Consider the following 15,060-nt stretch of genomic DNA (forward strand, 5'->3'; position numbering starts at 1 on the left):
GCCTACTCGTCATAATAACCAGGGGCTTCTGTTTCTTTCCCACTTTGGCTATTGCTCGGACGCGCGCCGCCACCCGCCAGCCAGCCCCAGCCATGGACGGCAGCAGTTCCTCCCTCGCTGCCAATCTCGTCGCATTAATCGCCTTCCAATTCCAGCAGCACGAGGAACAGACAGCTCCTCCCTTGCTCCACCTCCAAATCACAGTAGTATTTAACCGCAAATCCCCCGAGCGCTCCCTGGTCCCGAGCAAATCTTCTCTGCGCCGCTAACTGCCCGCCCCTCCGGTCTCCTCAGCGCTGCCGATGGAAACCCCGATAGATCTGGATCAACAGAGGGCCGCCGGAGATCGCGACGGGACCAGGAGCGCCGCCCTGGAACTGAAACGAACGTCGGTTCCGGTGGGGAGATGGTCGTCGCCCCGTCGGGGAGCGGCGCCACCGCCAACGTCGTCGCCTCGGAGGGCATCGTCTCCGGGACGAACGGCGTCGCGTCGGAGGGGAGCGATGGCGGCGCCTTGGAAGGCGTCGCCCCAGGGACGAACGGCGTCGCCTCGGAAGGGAGCGGCCCCGGCGCCAAGGTTGGAGGGGAGCGGCGTCGGAGGCGAGCGGCGTCGAATTCCCTCAGCGCCAAGGCGGCCGTCCCCGTCGACAAGTGGCGCTGCCACCAGGTAAACTGGAGGAACAGTAATCCCGATGTTTACTCCTGCCAATGGTGGATTCTCTGTTACTGAAACTGCCAGTTTAGCATTTTTCTTCAGCTTCAATGTTGTCAGCTTCCAGCGACCGTCGCCATTTGTTTCTTTTAGTGGCTAGATAGATTGTCTCACGCCAATCTTCAGACAAAAGCTCTAACTTCGTTTGGCACAGCCGCTTTCCAAAACTCTCCATCAGGATTGTTACTGCTGCTCGCCATCACCAGGTCAGGTTGTAGGCAACCCGGCTTTTTTTTTTCCGATAAAAGGCAACCCGGCTTGTACGCGCTCCTTACCGAAAAATGTCCACTGCTCTCGAAGTGTCATGCAGGGGTGTCTTTAGGGTCTCCTCTCGGTGCTTTAATCTTCATGATCAACTCAGCATCATCTGGCTAGAAAGCTTCCCTTATCAAACCTTCATTCCACTGTTCACCATCCGGCAATAAGAGACCACCCACGATGTATCCTTGGACAGCTCCTGCCACCCTGAATCTTCAGCGAAGGTTCCTTCAGAATCCAATTATCCGAGAGCCGCATAGTAAATATTTCATTGATAGGTTGGAATATTGCTTAGGTATTTCTCTTCAGACGTGCACCTTTCCTAGTGTGGATTTCACCTCCTCTTGTCTTTCCACCTGCCATGCTCTACTGAACAAGAGCGAGCATTTTTGTGAACTTGACAACTGTCCAGTGCACCCCTCAAATTTATGTATTACATTCTTCACAACCTCAGCCTGTTGCCAGTTTGCATGGAAGAATAGGGTAATGTCATCAGCAAACAATACAATGTGAAATTCCTGGAGTTGTTCTGGCGATATTCAGGTCTGCTAGTTCCCCATTGCTTTCTTCAAAAGCCTCGACAAACCATCTGCTCCAGAAAGAAACATATACGCGATAGCGGGTCTTCCTGAAACTCAAGGTTTTTTATGGCTTCTCCTGCAAGACAGACTTAATACCAGAGATATGTTCACAGCAGGAAATTCTTCATTGAGGACTCCTCCTGTGTTATGTGTGGGGAAGATGTGATGGAGATCAGAGACTACTTTTTTCCAGATGACTTTTTGGTAGAGCCTGCTGGCAATTTCTTTTTATTTCAAATGTCTTTTCGCTAGAGCCTGCATTGCTACATTTCCAGCCTTTTTTCCGACAAAGCTACATTTCATTTCCAGCCTAAAAACAGAGATATGGACAAACCTTTCTATATGGAGGTTATCATTCTAGAGGCCTCTTAGCCCTCAGCTCCTTTTATTTTTTTCGCTTGTAATATAAACCAAAATCTATAGAGTATGCAGTAGAGTCCTACTGTTTCTGTAAAAAAAACAGTGGTCTTCTGTTTCATTTTTTTCTGTGTTGCTATTCCTCAGTGCCGTCAGAGAAAAATAGGGGTCGCGACAGATTGCAAAAGGTGCACCCAGAGATACTGCGAGAGTTGCATGCGTAACAGGTGAAATAATTTCCTCTCTGCTTTTTCTTAGAGCCTCTGGTAGGCAATCTTGCTTGGGTTTGTTTGTTGATGTTCTCTTTGTTTAACAGGTACCCTTTGATTGCGGATGAGGTGTTGAAGAATGGGGCCTGGGAATGCGCCAAATGCAGGAAGGAGTGCAACTGCAGCGTGTGCCAGTGAGCAATATGAATCTGATTCTTGCCACGGGGGATTTCAGATTTTTGTTCTTCTTTATAGATCTCTTTATCTGTTTTTATTTGGCAGAAAGAAGAGAGGGGAGGAGCCGACGGGGCGAATGGTCCATGCTACCAAGAGGCCGAAGGTCAGCCTGGTGCAAACTAAGAGCATCAGTACTCTCAAGGATGAAATAGTTGTACCCAGGGGTACTCCGGTCACTTGCATTGCAGGTATAAAGCTGCAGTCTGAAGATGTTGGCGCTGCTATTCAATTTCTGGTGTTCTGCCGCTCATTTGGCGAGGTAATTATGGAAAGCAAATATTATGCTTTATTTATCATTTCATGTTGCATTGAACCATTGATGCATCCACTCATTTCTAAATCTGGTTTACGCTAACTAGTTATGGTTAGTTAAGTTGCATGAGAATGTTGCCGAGCTAAACAATTATGTTGTTCTCTTATTACTTCTGTCTTGTTAACACAAAATAAGTCATCAACTTGACGCGCATATTTTTTTTTTGATTTCTAAATTTATAATCTAAAGAAATTTATTTGCATTTTATTTTATATGTTTCCATCAATGAAAATGTTTAACTGTTCTTAGCTGCCTGCTTGCTTTAAGAGACCTTTTCTTCTGTATTATAAATAGAACAATGTACCACTTGATTTAAGCAGATCTGCAAAATAGGGAAGGGGGAAGATTGAAACTAGATGACCCGTGGTCTCCTCCCCCCGAAACCCTTCCATCCCCGCGCCGCCACCCGTGAGGCGGCCGGCGAGGGCCCCCAGATCCGCTCGCCGCGAGCCTCCCCTCCTCCTCCCTCCTCCCTCGCCACCGCCAAGGGGCGCGGCCGGGCGAAGCCCGACCGACGCCGGCGGCGGCGGGGCGTATTTCTTCCCCCGGCGCGACGGGGCGGCGCGGGCTGCTTCTTCGGGTGCGGGCGCGGTGCGGACGCGGGGCACCGCGGCGTGGTGGCGCGCGGCCTCCTGGCGGGCTTGGCGCGGCGTGGCCGGCTGCGCGGTGGTGCGCGCCTCGCCGTGGCGGCCGGATCCGTCCGGCAGGCGGCGTGGGCAGCGGCTAGGGTCCGGCTTCGGGTCCCCGGCGGCGGCGTTGGTTCCTCTCCGTCGCGGGCGTGCGGTGGTGGTGCGGCTCGGCCGGTGGCGGTCCGGCGACCTGGTGGTGGTGGCCGGCGGTGCGCGTGGTGGTGGTGCTTCCACTTGGCGGCTTTCTGTGCAGGGAGGCACGGGAGCGGCTTGGACAGGGGCGGCGGCATCGACGGCGTGCCGGCTGCAGCGCGAAGGCGGGAACTTTACGGGCCTCGGAGATCCCGGCCGGGCCTGTGCAGCCACGGGCCTGGTATGTTCCTGCTATTGCGTCCGGTCAGCTACCGTCGTCGACGATGGAGGTGGGTGTTGGGGAACGTAGTAATTTCAAAAAATTTCCTACGCACACGCAAGATCATGGTGATGCATAGCAACGAGAGGGGAGAGTGTTGTCTACGTACCCTCGTAGACCGAAGCAGAAGCGTTGACGCAACGTAGAGGAAGTAGTCATATGTCTTCCCGGTCCAACCGATCCAAGCACCGTTACTCCGGCACCTCCGAGTTCTTGACACACGTACAGCTTGATGACGCACCCCGGGCTCCGATCCAGCAAAGCTTCGGGGAGGAGTTCCGTCAGCACGACGGCGTGGTGACGATCTTGATGTTCAACTGTCGCAGGGCTTCGCCTAAGCACCGCTACAATATGACCGAGGTGTAATATCGTGGAGGGGGGCACCGCACACGGCTAAGGAACGATCACAAAGATCAACTTGTGTGTCCTAGGGTGCCCCCCTGCCCCCGTATATAAAGGAGCAAGGGGGGAGGCCGGCCGGCCCCTTGGGGCGCGCCAAGGAGGAGGAATCCTCCTCCTAGAAGGAGTAGGATTCCTCCTTTCCTACTCCTACTAGGAGGGGGAAGGAAGGGGGAGAGGGGGAAGGAAAGGGGAGCGCCCCCCCCCTCCTAGTCCAATTCGGACCAGTGGGAGAGGGGGCGCGCGGCCCACCCTGGCCGCCCATCTCTCTTCCCACCAAGGCCCATGTGGCCCATTAACTCTCCCGAGGGGTTCCGGTAACCCCCCCGGCACTCCGATTTTCTCCGAAATCACCCGGAACAATTTCGGTGTCCGAATATAGTCATCCAATATATCAATCTTTATGTATCGACCATTTCGAGACTCCTCGTCATGTCCGTGATCACATCCGGGACTCCGAACAACCTTCGGTACATCAAAATACATAAACTCATAAAGAAACTGTCATCGTAACTTTAAGCGTGCGGACCCTACGGTTCGAGAACAATGTAGACATGACCGAGACACGTCTCCGGTCAATAACCAATAGCGGGACCTAGATGCCCATATTGGTTCCTACATATTCTACGAAGATCATTATCGGTCAGACCGCATAACAACATACGTTGTTCCCTTTGTCATCGGTATGTTACTTGCCCGAGATTCGATCGTCGGTATCCAATACCTAGTTCAATCTTGTTACCGGCAAGTCTCTTTACTCGTTCCGTAATACATCATCTCGCAACTAACTCATTAGTTGCAATGCTTGCAAGGCTTAAGTGATGTGTATTACCGAGAGGGCCCAGAGATACCTCTCCGACATTCGGAGTGACAAATCCTAATCTCGGAATACGCCAACCCAACAAGTACCTTTGGAGACACCTGTAGAGCACCTTTATAATCACCCAGTTACGCTGTGACGTTTGGTAGCACACAAAGTGTTCCTCCGGTAAACGGGAGTTGCATAATCTCATAGTCATAGGAACATGTATAAGTCATGAAGAAAGCAATAGCAACATACTAAACGATCGGGTGCTAAGCTAACGGAATGGGTCATGTCAATCAGATCATTCAACTAATGATGTGATCCCGTTAATCAAATAACAACTCTTTGTCCATGGTTAGGAAACATAACCATCTTTGATTAACAAGCTAGTCAAGTAGAGGCATACTAGTGACACTCTGTTTGTCTATATATTCACACATGCATTATGTTTCCGGTTAATATAATTCTAGCATGAATAATAAACATTTATCATGATATAAGGAAATAAACAATAACTTTATTATTGCCTCTAGGGCATATTTTCTTCAGTCTCCCACTTGCACTAGAGTCAATAATCTAGAGCACATCACCATGTGATTAACATCGATAGTTGACATCATCATGTGATTAACACCCATAGTTCACATTGCCATGTGACCAACATCCAAAGGGTTTACTAGATTCAGTAATCTAGTTCACATCGCTATGTGATTAACACCCAAAGAGTACTAAGGTGTCATCATGGTTTGCTTGTGAGAGAATCTTAGTCAACGGGTCTTTCACATTCAGATCCGTTATGTATTTTGCAATTTTCTATGTCTACAATGCTCTGCACGGAGCTACTCTAGCTAATTGCTCCCACTTTCAGTATGTATCTAGATCGAGACTTAGAGTCATCCAGATCGGTGTCAAAACTTGCATCGACGTAACCCTTTACGACGAACCTTTTGTCACTTCCATAATCGAGAAACATATCCTTATTCCACTAAGGATAATTTTAACCGCTGTCCAGTGATCTACTCCTAGATCACTATTGTACTCCCTTGCCAAACTCAGTGTAGGGTATACAATAGATCTGGTACACAGCATGGAATACTTTATAGAACCTATGGCCAAGGCATAGGGAATGACTTTCATTCTCTTTCTATCTTCTGCCGTGGTCGGGTTTTGAGTCTTACTCAATTTCACACCTTGTAACACAGGCAAGAACTCTTTCTTTGACTGTTCCATTTTGAACTACTTCAAAATCTTGTCAATGTATGTACTCATTGAAAAAACTTATCAAGCGTCTTGATCTATCTCTATAGATCTTGATGCTCAATATGTAAGCAGCTTCACCGAGGTCTTTCTTTGAAAAACTCCTTTCAAACACTCCTTTATTCTTTGCAGAATAATTCTACATTATTTCTGATCTACAATATGTCATTCACATATACTTATCAGAAATGTTGTAGTGCTCCCACTCACTTTCTAGTAAATACAGGCTTCACTGCAAGTCTGTATAAAACTATATGCTTTGATCAACTTATCAAAGCGTATATTCCAACTCTGAGATGCTTGCACTAGTCCATAGATGGATCGCTGGAGCTTGCGTATTTTGTCAGCACCTTTAGGATTGACAAAACCTTCTAGTTGCATCATATACAGCTCTTCTTTAAATCCATTAAGGAATGTAGTTTTGTTTATCCATTTGCCAGATTTCATAGAAATGCGGCAATTGCTAACATGATTTGGACAGACTTAAGCATCGCTACGAGTGAGAAAATTTCATCGTAGTCAACACCTTGAACTTTCTCAAAAACCTTTTTCGACAAGTCTAGCTTTGTAGATAGTAACACTACTATCAATGCCCGTCTTCCTCTTGAAGATCCATTTATTTTCTATGGTTTGCCGATCATCGGGCAAATCCATCAAAGTCCATACTTTGTTCTCATACATGGATCATATCTCAGATTTCATGGCCTCAAACCATTTTGCAGAATCTGGGCTCATCATCGCTTCCTCATAGTTCGTAGGTTCGTCATGGTCAAGTAACATGACCTCCAGAATGGGATTACCGTACCACTCTGGTGCGGATCTCACTCTGGTTGACCTATGAGGTTCGGTAGTAACTTGATCTGAAGTTACATGATCATCATCATTAGCTTCCTCACTAATTGGTGTAGATGAACTACTTTCCAATAAGGGAGAAGGTACAATTACCTTATCAAGTTCTACTTTCCTCCCACTCACTTCTTTCGAGAGAAATTCCTTCTCTAGAAAGGATCCATTCTTAGCAACGAATGTCTTGCCTTCGGATCTGTGATAGAAGGTGTACCCAACTGTCTCCTTTGGGTATCCTATGAAGACACATTTCTTCGATTTGGGTTCGAGCTTATCAGGTTGAAGCTTTTTCACATAAGCACCGCAGTCCCAAACTTTAAGAAACGACAACTTTGGTTTCTTGCTAAACCACAGTTCATATAGTGTCGTCTCAACAGATTTAGATGGTGCCCTATTTAACGTGAATGCAGCTGTCTCTAATGCATGATCCCAAAACGATATTGGTAAATCGGTAAGAAACATCATAGATTGTACTATATCCAATAAAGTACGGTTATGACGTTCGGACACACCATTATGATGTGGTGTTCCAGGTGGCATGAATTTGTGAAACTATTCCACATTGTTTTAATTGAAGACCAAACTCGTAACTCAAATATTTGTCTCCGCGATCAGATCGTAGAAACCTTATTTTCTTGTCACGATGATTTTCCACTTCACTCTGAAATTCTTTGAACTTTTCAAATGTTTCAGACTTATGTTTCATCAAGTAGATATACCCATATCTGCTCAAATCATCTGTGAAGGTCAGAAAATAACGATATCCGCCGCGAGCCTTAACACTCATCGGATCGCATACATCAGTATGTATTATTTCCAATAAGTCAGTTGCTCGCTCCACTGTTCCGGAGAACGGAGTCTTAGTCATCTTGCCCATGAGGCATGGTTCGCAAGCATCAAGTGATTCATAATCAAGTGATTCCAAAATCCCATCAGCATGGAGTTTCTTCATGTGCTTTACACCAATATGACCTAAACGGGAGTGCCACAAATAAGTTGCACTATCATTATTAACTTTGCATCTTTTGGTTTCAATATTATGAATATGTGTATCACTACGATCGAGATCCAATGAACCATTTTCATTGGGTGTGTAACCATATAAGGTTTTATTCATGTAAACAGAACAACATTTTATTCTCTTACTTAAATGAATAACCGTATTGCAATAAACACGATCAAATCATATTCATGCTCAACGCAAACACCAAATAACATTTATTTAGGTTCAACACTAATCCCGAAAGTATAGGGAGTGTGCGATGATGATCATATCAATCTTGAAACTACTTTCAACACACATCGTCACTTCACCCTTAACTAGTTTCTGTTTATTCTGCAACTCCCGTTTTGAGTTACTACTCTTAGCAACTGAACCAGTACCAAATACGGAGGGGTTGCTATAAACACTAGTAAAGTACACATCAATAACATGTATATCAAATATACCTTTGTTCACTTTGCCATCCTTCTTATCCGCCACATACTTGGGGTAGTTCTGCTTCCAGTGGCCAGTCCCTTTGCAGTAGAAGCACTTAGTCTCAGGCTTAGGTCCAGACTTGGGCTTCTTCACTTGAGCAGCAACTTGCTTGCCGTTCTTCTTGAAGTTCCCTTCTATCCCTTTGCCCTTTTCTTGAAACTAGTGGTCTTGTTAACCATCAACACTTGATGTTCTTTCTTGATTTCTACCTTCATCGATTTCATCATCATGAAAAACTCGGGAATCATTTTCATCATCCCTTGCATACTATAGTTCATCACGAAGTTCTACTAACTTGGTGATGGTGACTAGAGAATTTTGTCAATCACTATCTTATCTGGAAGATCAACTCCCACTTGATTCAAGCGATTGTAGTACCCAGACAATCTGAGCACATGCTCACTAGTTGAGTGATTCTCCTCCATCTTTTAGCTATAGAACTTGTTGGAGACTTCATATCTCTCAACTCGGGTATTTGCTTGAAATATTAACTTCAACTCCTGGAACATCTCATATGGTCCATGACGTTCAAAACGTCTTTGAAGTCCCGATTCTAAGCCGTTAAGCATGGTGCACTAAACTATCAAGTAGTCATCATATTGAGCTAGCCAAACGTTCATAACGTCTGCATCTGCTCCTGCAATAGGTCCGTCACCTAGCGGTGCATCAAGGACATAATTCTTCTGTGTAGTAATGAGGATAAACCTCAGATCACGGATCCAATCCGCATCATTGCTACTAACATTTTTCAACATGATTTTCTCTAGGAACATATCAAAATAAACACAGGGAAGCAACAACGCGAGCTATTGATCTACAACATAATTTGCAAAATACTACCAGGACTAAGTTCATGATAAATTTAAGTTCAATTAATCATATTACTTAAGAACTCCCACTTAGACAGACATCTCTCTAGTCATCTAAGTGATCACATGATCCAAATCAACTAAACCATAACCGATCATCACGTGAGATGGAGTAGTTTTCAATGGTGAACATTACTATGTTGATCATATCTACTATATGATTCACGCTCGACATTTCAGTCTCCATGCTCCGAGGCCATATCTGCATATGCTAGGCTCGTCAAGTTTAACCTGAGTATTCCGCGTGTGCAAAACTGGCTTGCACCCATTGTAGATGGACGTAGAGCTTATCACACCCGATCATCACGTGGTGTCTGGGCACGACGAACTTTGGCAACAGTGCATACTCAGGGAGAACACTTCTTGATAATTTAGTGAGAGATCATCTTAAAATGCTACCGTCAATCAAAGCAAGATAAGATGCATAAAAGATAAACATCATGTGCAATCAAAATATGTGACATGATATGGCCATGATCATCTTGCGCCTTTGATCTCCATCTCCAAAGTACTGTCATGATCTCTATCGTCACCGGCATGACACCATGATCTTCATCATCTTGATCTATATCAATGTGTCATCACACGGTTGTCTCACCAACTATTGCTCTTGCAACTATAACTATCGTATAGCGATAAAGTAAAGCAATTATTTGGCACTTGCATCTTATGCAACAAAGAGACATCCATAGGGCTTCTGACAGTTGCCGATAACTTCAACAAAACATGATCATCTCATACAACAACTTATATCTTATCATGTCTTGACCATATCACATCACAACATGCCCTGCAAAAACAAGTTAGACGTCCTCTACTTTGTTGTTGCAAATTTTATGTGGCTGCTACGGGCTGAGCAAGAACCGTTCTTACCTACGCATCAAAACCACAATGATAGTTCGTCAAGTTAGTGTTGTTTTAACCTTCGCAAGAACCGGGCGTAGCCACACTCGGTTCAACTAAAGTTGGAGAAACTGACACCCGCCAGCCACCTGTGTGCAAAGCACGTCGGTAGAACCAGTCTCGCGTAAGCGTACGCGTAATGTCGGTCCGGGCCGCTTCATCCAACAATACCGGGAACCAAAGTATGACATGCTGGTAAGCAGTATGACTTGTATCGCCCACAACTCACTTGTGTTCTACTCGTGCATATAACATCAACGCATAAAACCTAGGCTCGGATGCCACTGTTGGGGAACGTAGTAATTTCAAAAAAATTCCTACGCACACGCAAGATCATGGTGATGCATAGCAACGAGAGGGGAGAGTGTTGTCTACGTACCCTCGTAGACCGAAGCGGAAGTGTTGACGCAACGTAGAGGAAGTAGTCATATGTCTTCTCGGTCCAACCGATCCAAGCACCGTTACTCCGGCACCTCCGAGTTCTTGACACACGTACAGCTTGATGACGCACCCCGGGCTCCGATCCAGCAAAGCTTCGGGGAGGAGTTCCGTCAGCACGACGGCGTGGTGACGATCTTGATGTTCAACTATCGCAGGGCTTCGCCTAAGCACCGCTACAATATGACCGAGGTGTAATATCGTGGAGGGGGGCACCGCACACGGCTAAGGAACGATCCCGAAGATCAACTTGTGTGTCCTAGGGTGCCCCCCTGCTCCCGTATATAAAGGAGCAAAGGGGAGGCCGACTGACCCCTTGGGGCACGCCAAGGAGGAGGAATCCTCCTCCTAGAAGGAGTAGGATTCCTCCTTTCCTACTCCTACTAGGAGGGGGAAGGAAGGGGGAGAGGGGGAAGGAAAGGGGAGCGCCCCCCCCTCCTAGTCCAATTCGGACCAGTGGGAGAGGGGGCGCGCGGCCCACCCTGGCCGCCCATCTCTCTTCCCACCAAGGCCCATGTGGCCCATTAACTCTCCCGAGGGGTTCCGGTAACCCCCCCGGCACTCCGGTTTTCTCCGAAATCACCCGGAACAATTTCGGTGTCCGAATATAGTCATCCAATATATCAATCTTTATGTCTCGACCATTTCGAGACTCCTCGTCATGTCCGTGATCACATCCGGGACTCCGAACAACCTTCGGTACATCAAAATACATAAACTCATAAAGAAACTGTCATCGTAACTTTAAGCGTGCGGACCCTACGGTTCGAGAACAATGTAGACATGACCGAGACACGTCTCCGGTCAATAACCAATAGCGGGACCTAGATGCCCATATTGGTTCCTACATATTCTACGAAGATCATTATCGGTCAGACCGCATAACAACATACGTTGTTCCCTTTGTCATCGGTATGTTACTTGCCCGAGATTCGATCGTCGGTATCCAATACCTAGTTCAATCTTGTTACCGGCAAGTCTCTTTACTCGTTCCGTAATACATCATCTCGCAACTAACTCATTAGTTGCAATGCTTGCAAGGCTTAAGTGATGTGTATTACCGAGAGGGCCCAGAGATACCTCTCCGACATTCGGAGTGACAAATCCTAATCTCGGAATACGCCAACCCAACAAGTACCTTTGGAGACACCTGTAGAGCACCTTTATAATCACCCAGTTACGCTGTGACGTTTGGTAGCACACAAAGTGTTCCTCCGGTAAACGGGAGTTGCATAATCTCATAGTCATAGGAACATGTATAAGTCATGAAGAAAGCAATAGCAACATACTAAACGATCGGGTGCTAAGCTAACGGAATGGGTCATGTCAATCAGATCATTCAACTAATGATGTGATCCCATTAATCAAATAACAACTCTTTGTCCATGGTTAGGAAACATAACCATCTTTGATTAACAAGCTAGTCAAGTAGAGGCATACTAGTGACACTTTGTTTGTCTATATATTCACACATGCATTATGTTTCCGGTTAATACAATTCTAGCATGAATAATAAACATTTATCATGATATAAGGAAATAAATAATAACTTTATTATTGCCTCTAGGGCATATTTCCTTCAGTGGGGCCCTCCCGCGTGCCGACGGTGCTGCTGCCCTAGTCCCAGCTCCTCTCCCTCTTTGTGCGGACCATGCTTCACGGTGTCGTGGTGAGACGGCGTGGGAAGCTTCGTGACCGGGTTGACGCAGGGTAAGGGTCTGTTTGGTGGCGAGCTCTGGAGTGCCTGAGGTGGAGGTTGGGATCGGGAGAAATCCCTGTTGGCTTGGCCGACACCGACGCGGTGGCGCTTGTGGGTACCGCCTGACCTTCCTGAAGGGCGTCGGAGCTACCCTTCCTCTCTCCTCACAGCATACCGGGTGAAACCCTTGGCAACAGCGTCATCATCATCGCGTCCCTTCTTGGAGGTGCTGATTGGTGCCGGTGCTTCGGAGGCTCGGAGCTTGGTGGGCGATCTCCGGTGGGTGCAGCGGCCACGAGGCTTCTTGGTTTTTTTGTCAATCCGCCGTTGTTGGCATTAGTTTCTCTTATATTTTCTCTTTCTTTTCTTTTGGGCGTGTCTGTGCTGCTTCCGCCCCAACACCAATCGTTGGATGTTCGGTTGGTTGCTTTGTATACAAAGCGGGGGGAAACCCTTTCTCGGCAATAGGGAAGGGGCTACCAGAAGAAATTCTCAAAGACTTAACTCAACGCAAAGAGGTGTCTTCAGTTGTTGCCGATGTTCACATAAATCTTCTGTCTGTCATAGAAAATGGCAAAGATAAGTAAGTATACTCACAAACTTCTTTGCCCTTGTAGTTTTGCTCATGCAGTTAATAAATGAGTAAATGAGGGTTTTTTTCTTAGCCCTTTTGATAAGTATCCAAGACAAGGAGATGAGTGGATAAGACAAGTAGGCGAATACATCACCTTGGCGTTACATGCAGAAGTTACCCTTCGCTGCTTAAATCAAGGGGTATCAGGGTATAAAAATTTGAACCCTTCTTGTAAGCTGGAGGTTCTGAATTGTCTGTGTGATGAGGCATTGTCTTCTGAGTAAGTAGATGCTACCATATTTTCTGGAATAGTTCACTTCACTACTGTCATATTAATTATCTTGTAACTTCATTCAGAAAGCTGAGGACCTACATTGACATTGAAGAAAAAAAATGTGTGGCCAGACAAAAAATCAAAGCTGCAACCAGAAAGGTATTTATCTCGGGAAGTTCCTTTTGTGTGGTCAAGTCACTTGGTTGACCTTAATGATCATCATTTTGTGTCTTGTTTCATAGCAAAAGGAGCTGAAAAGAAGACATAATGACATGACTAAAACAATTGAAGGAGGAGATATTGCTAACAATGAGGAAGCAAATGATATCCTTTCTCAAATAAAGGAAGCAGAAGAAGTCAAGCAGGCAGCTCGGAATGGTCTGTAGCAGTATGGCTTGATTTATCTTCATTTCCTGCATTCAATTTGTTTAGCTTTGTTCATCTGTTCAGTTCTCAGTCTGTTTGATATCTTTCACTTTTGTTTATTATATTATTTCACATCTACACCGTCCTGCATCGTTTAATATGTATATATTTTTTCTAGAAAATATCTTTGTAATATAAGTACTTTACTAGGTTCTATTATTCCATCTCCCTATAGTCCACAAAAACTTTTTTTTGCATAGTTTTTATCAAACCTTTAAAATTTTTAACCACCAATATCTTCTAGAATATTTTGACTGAGTGAGTGAAAGATCATATATATTTTATGTAGATACTCGCACAATATAACAATCTTATCAGGTTTTAGAACTATACCAAAATAGATACTAATGTTTTATGTAGTATTTTGGAGATTGTGCTAATGTTTAATAAAAACATAATCTTCTTAAAGACCTGAGGGAGCAGTAGAAGAAAATGGCCAACATAAAGACTGGTGGGAGTATCTAACTTTCACAAACGTCAAATTGTCTGCCAACCATCCATCAATGTGTACTGATTGTGGGTTAACAAATGGATAAATTCAATTGTTTATTATATAATCCAATTTTTTTCATGCATGTGGACATGCTTTTGAAACCCTGTACAGTGGAACAATCGATCTATGATAATTTTCATCAATAGAAACAGTGATGTTACAAATATGAATGAAAGAAAAATATAAAAGGCCTATGGATAAAAGAGTCGTCCAATTCCAGCTCTATGTATCATGATCATAGTACTAGAAGTTTAGCAAGGACCACTCCTGGAAACAAACAGCATGTTTGTCCCTGATTTTAAATTTAAGTAGAATCATCTTTAGGGGCATATCTCCAATTCTGAAAGGTTGAACTGGATTTTCTGAATATCTTCTCATTTCTCTGAAGCCAGATGTTCCAGCCTCAGTATAACAATCTCCATACTAATATCATTTGGTAGATCCTCAAGAGCCAACAATGTATCTTCATAGACAGAAGTACCTCATTTTCTTCAAGGAATGAGAGTGTACCAGCAACTTTGAGCAAAATGGCAATCCCAAAACAGATACATAAGTGTTTCTTCACAATGATGATTACATATATGACAAGAGTGATCAGTCATCATGAAACATTTTCATTCCAGCAAGGATCTTGTGTTAATTCTACTCCCTCTATTCCTAAATATATGTCTTTTAAGAGAATTTCAATATGAACTACATATGGATGTATATAGACGTATTTTAGAGTACAGATTCACTCATTTTGCTTCGTATGTAGTACATATTGAAATCTCTAAAAAGTCTTATATTTTGGAACGGAGGGAGTATTCTGCATGGCTAACGAGAAGAAAATCTTATGCTTGAGTCTACTACAAATCTTCCAGATTAACTTGAAAACTTTTGGAGCCTC

General features: G+C 44.9%; 1 protein-coding gene across 1 annotated transcript; it reads left to right on the plus strand.

Annotated features, from left to right (window-relative positions):
* The first annotated feature begins 2,430 nt into the window (after nucleotides 1-2,430).
* On the plus strand, nucleotides 2,431-13,638 carry LOC123139056 (uncharacterized). Its single transcript, XM_044558873.1, has 5 exons — nucleotides 2,431-2,626; nucleotides 12,873-12,987; nucleotides 13,070-13,258; nucleotides 13,336-13,411; nucleotides 13,495-13,638. The coding sequence occupies exons 1-5, from the start codon at nucleotides 2,431-2,433 to the stop codon at nucleotides 13,636-13,638; spliced, it is 720 nt and encodes a 239-aa protein (XP_044414808.1).
* Nucleotides 13,639-15,060: the final 1,422 nt, after the last annotated feature.

This window comes from Triticum aestivum, chromosome 6B (assembly GCF_018294505.1).
Source record: "Triticum aestivum cultivar Chinese Spring chromosome 6B, IWGSC CS RefSeq v2.1, whole genome shotgun sequence".
Taxonomy (NCBI): Eukaryota; Viridiplantae; Streptophyta; class Magnoliopsida; order Poales; family Poaceae; genus Triticum; species Triticum aestivum.

Excerpts from the sequence above, each read along its gene's own strand:
- LOC123139056 (XM_044558873.1), top strand. The coding sequence starts at position 2,431 with ATGGTCCATGCTACCAAGAGGCCGAAGGTCAGCCTGGTGCAAACTAAG. Across the intron at positions 2,627-12,872 it reads TGGCGAGGTAATTATGGAAA|GGAAGGGGCTACCAGAAGAA; the intron begins GCAAATATTATG and ends TCTCGGCAATAG. Across the intron at positions 12,988-13,069 it reads ATAGAAAATGGCAAAGATAA|CCCTTTTGATAAGTATCCAA; the intron begins GTAAGTATACTC and ends TTTTTTTCTTAG.